At 37.5% G+C, this 8,526-nt stretch overlaps 2 protein-coding genes across 5 annotated transcripts in view; both read left to right on the top strand.

Annotated features, from left to right (window-relative positions):
- The first annotated feature begins 288 nt into the window (after window positions 1-288).
- fgf17 (fibroblast growth factor 17) lies at window positions 289-4,974 on the top strand. The gene is made up of 5 exons (XM_029439990.1): window positions 289-619; window positions 723-759; window positions 1,035-1,212; window positions 2,705-2,811; window positions 4,508-4,974. Exons 1-5 carry the CDS (start codon window positions 588-590, stop codon window positions 4,796-4,798), a joined length of 645 nt encoding a protein of 214 aa, XP_029295850.1. The 5' UTR covers window positions 289-587; the 3' UTR covers window positions 4,799-4,974.
- A 2,463-nt stretch (window positions 4,975-7,437) lies between these two features.
- fkbp15b (FKBP prolyl isomerase family member 15b) overlaps window positions 7,438-8,526 on the top strand; it is a 23,662-nt gene continuing 22,573 nt past the window's right edge. For 3 of the 4 annotated variants that reach the window (XM_029439954.1, XM_029439953.1, XM_029439951.1), the window contains exon 1: window positions 7,439-7,625. In XM_029439954.1, the coding sequence (XP_029295814.1) occupies window positions 7,576-7,625 (50 nt within the window). In that variant the 5' untranslated portion in view covers window positions 7,439-7,575. Of the gene's footprint in view, window positions 7,626-8,526 lie in introns of all 4 variants that reach the window. The other variant, XM_029439955.1, reaches the window with a different exon arrangement.

Genomic DNA, 8,526 nt, shown 5'->3' with positions numbered 1-8,526 from the left:
TTTCTTTTGTAATTTAACTTTAGGAATTGGTTTTGGAATTAAAACAATTGCTTTTTTCTTTTGCTAATCTTAAAGATATTTTCAGACATCTCTTCTGCACATCTGCGTTTCCCTATTAAATCATAATTAGGGGTCCTGTTGCTGTGCCCACCCACAATAGAAAGATTTCAGGGAGGGACTTTGCCTTTCAACATTTAGCCAGTGAGCAGCCTGATCCCGGTGAGACAGAGGGCTTTTCAAAACCTGGAATTAACACAAGCAGACCTGCACCGAGCCGAGGATCACTCGCATCTACCCCAGTGATGTCAAGAGAGCCCTAACTTCTTATAATGGATGTATGTGCTTTTGATGCGCTGCGCGGATCTTTTGAAGAGCTCTTCAACACTCAGTCAGCTGGATCAGGTTGTTGATAAATGTGAGGTGAAATAACTCCGAGGTGGTTACATCAGAGACAGTGTTGGTGTGGATGGACAGGTCAGGAGTGCATATGCAACACTGTGGGAGCTCCGTTGGATTTATTTACCGCATCCTCCCGGGATTTATCGGCCACAAGAATCCTTTTTTTGATCGGATGAAATAAAAAGAGAATGTATGGAATAAACCAGCGCTGTGTTTACATGTAAGACGACTCTATACTCTGGTTGTATCATTGCATCATACTTTACTTATTATCATTCTTTATAAATAGGCCACATAACAACTCTTCATGTATTGTTCTGCAGATCCTTTCATTTCTTCGTGCTGTGGTGCCATGCTCAGGTAAGCGAACTAAAAACTTGGTCAAGAAAAGTTTTAACTTTCCAATATTAGAAATTATTTGATGTAGTACAAACAGTAAAACGTTAACAATAAAGGAGCTCACTTGTGAATGTCGCAGTTGAATATGAATATAAAGGATATCATTCATTTTATTTGTCTAGACATTATAAGGGAAAATTCAGATTTGGTGATTATAAAACCGGCTATACTTTTCTTTATCTCAGATTAGAAAGGAAAAAAATTATGTATTTCATTTTTCCCTTTGCATAAAAAAGGGGGAGAATCACCCGTCTCCTAATTTTAACCAGTATGTGAGGACGCAGGGTGCAGTGACGGACCAGCTCAGCCGCAGGCAGGTCAGGGTTTACCAGCTCTACAGCCGCACCAGCGGGAAACACGTCCAGATTCAGGGCAAAAGGGTCACCGCAACAGCTGAGGATGGAAATATGTACGGTAAGTGCTGACCTGCTGTTGTCCTTGTAGCACATTTGGCTGTGTATTTTTTGTTTGTTTTTTGCTGTGCAGTTGTACATTCAGGGAGACGTTTCCTTATTTCACCTCTGCAGATCCACCTATTTGCATCAGCTGGAAATGACATACTCTGGTTCTTTTTGCATAACACAACATATCAAATAATGTTATTATCTATGAATATATGAAATATTGTCAAGTAACATAGGCTATAGGCCTAAAGGATAACATACATTGTACATATTGGTTCATTGGTTTGTGCAAGGTGATGTGTCATTTCCAGCCACCAACTCTGTGTGGATCTGGAAATAAAGTCACAACTTGCAAATTGGTTAAAACTATTTGAATCGTGCAGTGGACATACTATTTGTCATTATTCTGAAAATATCCTCAAAACAACAGTAAGTTGTGTTTATTGACCTTCTAAATTTTTCAAATGTGTAATACTTTTGGGAATCCAGTGCTTATTTCTGTGACTTGTATGTATAACGATATAGTTTACATCATTCTTTTTGGGTGAGCATCTGCCAGTCAGCCCCCCCAGTATGAAAAAGGTAAAAATAATTAAATATCAAACTGTCAGCTTATAAAATCTCCAGGGAAACCTTTTGTATGTTTTGGCTATGTACATTGATGTGTTTTTTTGCGCAAATACTAGCACTTGGTAAACAAAGATTGACCTGCTATAAATGGAAATGATATATTAAGAGAATCTTCAGAGGAATTAGGTGAAAATCTTTGAAATACAGTACTTAGTCCCTGACTTCATAGTCTAGCAGCCCCTGCTGGGGGACTGATGTCCTCAGGCACAACCAGCAGTTTCTCCTCCAGCCTGCTTGTCCCTCCCTCTGTGAGGTGTTTTCAGCCCTATATGTTAATTCAGCCTCCCTGCTGTATCTATGAAGCCATCGTCTGGCGAATTAGCGGCTGATTAGGACAAGTCTCTTGTCTCTATAGCCCCAATACACAAGGCTGTTGTAATGCTCAATGACTCTAATTGACTGCAGGACAAATTCAATTGAGAATGTATATTCTGCTACCAATACAGCTCTTTAATATTCAGTGATAACATTTGTTTAATCATTTGTTCGTGGCAGAATTGCAGGAGGCTTCCCTTGGCCAGTGGGTGTCCTAAGGCTCTTATTGACTCAACAGTTTATACTGTCAGGTAGTAGTTTCAGCTCAACAAAGAGATCGTCCACTGAAAAAACTACTAGAAAATAAAAGCAAATTCTTATAGTAACAGGTAATATAATGACTGAACTGACAAAAGTGTAACATCTTTATAGACTGCATAAAAAAAGATTTGAGCCTAATCTAAATAATAGTTGCTATTCATCAGGGGAGCGGCATGTTATATGATTTGAATGGGATGTTACATGGAACTCAAAGACTTGTAACTATGTTTTTGTTGTTTGTCTCCACAGTTTTTTTTCCTTCACCTCATTAACTTTCTCCTCTCTATCTCTGGCAGCTCGTCTTTTTGTTGAGACAGATACCTTTGGCAGTCGAGTGAGAATTAGAGGTGCGGAAAGTGGGCACTACCTTTGCATGAACCGGAAGGGGAAACTTGTTGGAAAGGTACAATATACATTTCTAGATTTCTTTTATTGAGACTATTGGCTGCAGATATTAAAACTTTATATTGTGTTTGGTTGGTATGGTAAAGTTTTGACTCTAGTCAACACGTCTTTATAAAATAACATGCAGAAATCTAACATGTGGAAAAAAAACTAAGTATGGTCTTCTTCAGAGGACTTACAATGTGTGCTTGGCTTTACTTTATCAGCTCTGACATCCACTAAAACACACACTGTAGCTCCTACACTAAAGCTCCAGTCCATTGTCATTGTAGTTTCATAACTTGTCAGTCACCCCAGGACATGATGTGCTGGAAAAAAGGAATCCTTTGAGGACTGAGTGATAGTTGCTTAGTCCTATTGGCCATGGCTGACAGCGATGAAGGGGAAGTACCCCTCCTATCATGCACTGCCTGTGTGTTTGGTCATAAGTCAACTCTCCACTTCCTTCATGGAAATGGAAAAGATGGATTCACATATCTGGCTGACATGACAAGTCATAATATCAAGGTTTAGAAGTGTAGAAAACAGAGAAAGCCTCACAATGCCAAACAGCTCTTGACTGAGAGATGCTGAGTGCATGAGTCAAAATGAAGTACTCTTTTTTAGAAGAACATTTCTGTTTTAGCACTTGTGTAATAAGAACTGATGAGCACAACAACTGCAATATGTAGCTGGCGCACTCTGTCTGTTATAGTAGTTTTGATTTAGATTCAGGTTTGACCTATTAACCAGGAAACAAGTACATAAAGGACTTCAGGAGAGAAATAAACCTGCAATATCCTTTTACATCTCTGAGATATGTTAGTTGCATTTGGATTCATATTTTAATTGCTGCACAGAAGTTAACTGAAGAAATGGACATTTTTATATTTGGGCTTAATTGCGTTCTGTGTTAGATGAGAAGATCGATACCACTCTCATGTGTGTATGGTATGTTATAATGTGAAGCTACCACCACCAGCAGCTGGTCAGCTTAGCTTAGCATACAGAGTGGACACACGGGGCAGTCACCTGTTGTAAGTCACTAAATGAATGAAATGTAAATTAATGTGACATATAACTTGTTAGCTATTGAGTTTTAGAGGTGCTGGTGGGCAGATTGTGTTACCTTTGGACTGAACCAGGCTACTAAGCTAACCTACTGCTAGCTGTAGCTTCATATTTAATGGACCGAAGAGGAAAAGCCAAACGTTGAACTGTTCTCTATTTCAAGAAACAAATATTTTTATAGTTTGTGTTGAAATAAAAAACTTCATACATTTTCAAAACTCCAAAGTTTTGAAAATGTTTCAAAGTTCCATTACACTGCAATATCTATCTAAAGTTTGCTAATGTTAGCTAACATTAGCCACCGTAAGCTACTGGTCATACCAGACCAAGTCAGACTGTAACACCAAAACTCCTGAGTGTATTGAAACGAGAGCAGCGTTTTATTCTTCATAATTTCAACTTCTCATTCGTAATAGAAAAAATGTGTTATTCTACTTCAAGAAGGCTTTAAAATAAAAAAAAGTGTTGATTGGCTTATTTGAGATCATATGACTTCTTACATATTGGTAATATAGCAGTTTGATTTAACAGTTTTTTTGCTTGATGTGTATATGAATAATTCTGAATGCATGCTCCTATCTTTGTGTCATCCAGTCCGTCTGTCTAGTCTTAACATAAGAAACCTTTTCTGTCTTCTCACACAGCCCAACGGCCGGAGCAGGGATTGTATCTTCACAGAGATCGTACTGGAGAACAATTACACAGCGTTCCAGAATGCCAAGTATGAGGGCTGGTATGTGGCTTTTACCAGGAAAGGGAGGCCCATCAAAGCCTCTAAGACAAGAGAGAACCAGAGGGAGGTCCATTTCATCAAGAGGCTACACACTGGCCCGCCTCCCTTCCCAAACACGGACCAAAGTAAACACTTTGAGTTCATCCGATTTCCGGCCACTCGTCGAGCAAAGCGAAACAGAAAATCACCTACCTCTTCCTAACACGCAGCAAAATAAATGGACTGATGACAGTTGTGATATAGGAAGAAACAGATGCGATTTTATTTTTGTATATTTTTGATAGGCAAAAGATTGTTAAAATGCCATAAATCTAAAGTATTATGGCTGTAAAATGATCATGTGTAAATACTGAAAGAGAGTAAAGAAAATTGATTATATTTAATGGTCTTGTGTGTATGTGTTGACTGGTGGAGAGCTGCAGCATGACTTCACTACCTATCAGATGGCTGTTTCTGTGATACTAACATGGTTAAACTGTTCAAATGATTTAACATGCTGCAGGAACAGTGAACCAAAATACCCTTATAACACAATTAAGACGTTCAAATCGACCATAAAATTATATTCAGCTTCATATCATGCCATATGCTAAACAGGATTCCCATTATTCCCATGTTATCTCCCATTGTTTGCAGTGAGTGAACACAATAATGCTCAAACCTAATATAAAATATAAAAGCAGTTTCGATGTCTGCTTGTTGTAGCTGATTAGGCTGCAGCCATTTGTCAGCTGACATCTGTCAATAAGCAAGTTTTCAATCAAAGAAACCAACATTAATGAATGTGTGAATGGTAACATTTTGGAAAACCATATTCTGTCAAACACATCCAACTTGCATTGACAACGAGGAACAGTTGTTAGAAACTATAAACTATGTTCCATAATTGATTGTTTACATATGGTAGTTTTTCTATCCCCTATTCAGTACACTGATTACAATGATCAACTGTGTTTGCTCTAATTGTTTATGATGACATATTTGCATCAGGTAAAGTGTTTCACCTTATATTTTATGAATGAAATATGACATTTGTCTGATGTTAAAAAGAAACAAAATCTTTTAAAAGGGACCTTTAGGAAGTTGTAAAAGGCAAACATTTATTTTAATCTGATCTGAAATTAAGTGTCAAAATATCACCAGTAAATTAGAAGGAAGTTTGGGACTCTAGTGAACCTCATGTTGTTGCTAGAGGACAAGTCAGGGGATCACCAAAGTCATGAGGATTCATCCTGTTGGCACTATGAATATCTGAATCAAATGTCATGGAAATCCATCCAATACTTGGTGAGACATTGTAGTCTGGACAAGAGGGGTTGACTGACTGGTCGACAGATTTACATGCCATCCTGTAAGCATGGCTAAAAATGTATGAGTGGTACATAAACTATGAGGCTGTCGGAAAAGAATGAACTGTTGTTAGAGTTGCCAGTTGTAGAGAATACAACTGCTAATAAAGAAATGACTGTGAATCCAACAGTCGTGGCACAGCCAGCAACAACAGCTGTAATGATGCTGAATGTGTTGCATGCCAACAGATGCTCAGAGCCAAGGACAAGAAAATATTAGAATAAAATTAATTGTAGCAATTTGCTCAGAACCAATTTGAATGTGAAACATCAGAACGATGGCTTTAAAAGAATGAGGGCAGGAGGGGATGAGTCCAAGTCTTACATCAAAAAACCATTGTGGAGTTAATCCAGACATGTCACACATCAGATTAGATTGTATTAGATCAGTGTGTTGCTAGGACTGAAACAATGTTATGACAGATCAAAATGCTATTTGGAGTTCAGCCAAACAATGTAGCTCTTTTAATGAACTTGGCAGAGAAGGAAGACCTCAGCCTTAGACTGAATTAAAATTGATGGTATGAAGTAAAGCTGTGTTTATGTGAATGTAATAAGATCTATTTTTGCATTGATGATGATAGGAAAACATTTAATGACAGGTTGGTGGGAGCACACCAACACTTTCTGTGTCCTATGCCACAAAGTATAACATGCTACATACTCACTGAGAAAATATTTTATTTGGTGAAATGTATCACTCGGTTTTTCCAAATTACTCCTTTTTTAATTTTATTTTTACAGAACTTTATTAAAGAAACTGCACATATCACATCAGGTATAAAAGTGCTGATGATATTTTCAACCCTATAATATAAAAGTATACGTAAACTGCAATGCAGAATTGATGACATTTGTTTTAAAGAATTAAAAATAACATAGACATTTAAATATGAATAAGACTTTCTATATTTATTGTCATAATAATAAATGTCAGTAACATATAGTGGAAATAAAAGCGTGAGAATTATACTAATAAACTATAAAAAATTCAGGATGTTTTATCAGCAATAAGTGCAGGAATTATTTACATCCACACATTTTGAGATGATTCAAGATTCAAGAAGAAATTTTAATTGAACGTTATGAGAAACACAGCACTTAAAATCCAGGTTCTGTTCCAATTCCCTTCTTCCAAATGTGATTTTAAAAATGAATTCACTTCTTAGTTATTTACTTAGTTATTATTTCATTCTTTTTTTTGGTTTATGTCATTCATGCCACATTAATGCAATGATTCTATATAATGACATTCTCTCCTCCTCTGAACTTCTGTGAGGTCACAGGTCAGGGTTGACTACAGGGCAGCATCCCCTACAGTCAGTGTGCAGACTTGAGGACTGATCAGCCGTTTCAACTCAAACTCATGATGACCTTGTGCTGCTTTCTCCCCCAGGACTCAATATCCCGTTACAGCAACTGCGTTTGAGGGTTATTTGAAATCTTTTTATAGTCTTTGGCGCTCTCCAGTGGTAGCTAGAGCTGATTGAATACGGATCAGGTGGAACGTCAGCTGATTCCACCACAAACAGGAAAAGGAAGTCACATTTCCACAAACTAGTCATGTAAAAATAGCTAACTCATTTGTGCATTTGTTTTATTTAATAATAAAAAGCTTCAAGCTGCAACAATGTTCGGTGGAGACGATGAAGACGGGGACTTCTTGTCTCCCACAGGAGGGTGAGTTTTCTTCCACCAAGCTAATGCTCTTAGCCTCTGAGCTAACTAGCCTACCACCATTTAGCCAGGGTTAGCTGTTCTCGTGTATGAGACAAATATCATTTGAAATCTGGCAATTTATTGCCATTTTGTTTGTAGGTAGTGACTTTTAGAGAAAATCTTTGAGTCTAGGTGATTAAAAAAACGTACTGCTTACATACTTCACCATGAAGCACACATTTCAATACATGTTTTAAGATTGTTATTATTGCTGTGTCCATAATTCTTCATGTATTTATAAGATAATGAGCTCTGATATTCATACAAGTCCTGCCTGGTAACTCTCTTTACACTGCTGGATATTTGAGGAGACTTTATCTCCAAATAAGATAGCGGAATATTTCAGAAAAGCTGATTTCATTACTCATTTCATTACTGTTTCATTACTGTTTACCATGTCAAAGTTAGCAGCTACAAAGTATGATACTTATTAAGATGACCTATGTAACGTATCAAAGTAACCCTTGCCTAGTTCACGGAGCATTGGAGCAAGTTCTATTATTAGATACAACTCCACTGATGGCTGCTCTGAGGAGCTAACGCCTTCATATCTCCACTACTCTGTTTGTGCAGCCAAGAACTATTTCATATGAATGAAGCTTGTTATGTTGAGCTCAGTGATGACATTTGATTTCATCTTCACATTAAACCACTTCGCTAACTGGTTCCTGCGCTGCAGATAATAACTGACTCACCAAAGGTCATTTTATAAGCATAACACTTGTGAGGTTTGAAATCACTGTCTGATAAACCTAACCCCTATTCTAAAAGCTGTCCATAGTGCTCAGTGATATAGACTCGTTACATGTGTAAGTTCATGTCCACTTTGTAACTGAACGCCATTTAAAATGGAGGTTGTGAT

The sequence above is a fragment of the Cottoperca gobio genome, chromosome 9 (genome assembly GCF_900634415.1).
Source record: "Cottoperca gobio chromosome 9, fCotGob3.1, whole genome shotgun sequence".
In the NCBI taxonomy this organism is placed as follows: Eukaryota; Metazoa; Chordata; class Actinopteri; order Perciformes; family Bovichtidae; genus Cottoperca; species Cottoperca gobio.
This window is presented reverse-complemented; position numbering and strand designations above follow the sequence as displayed.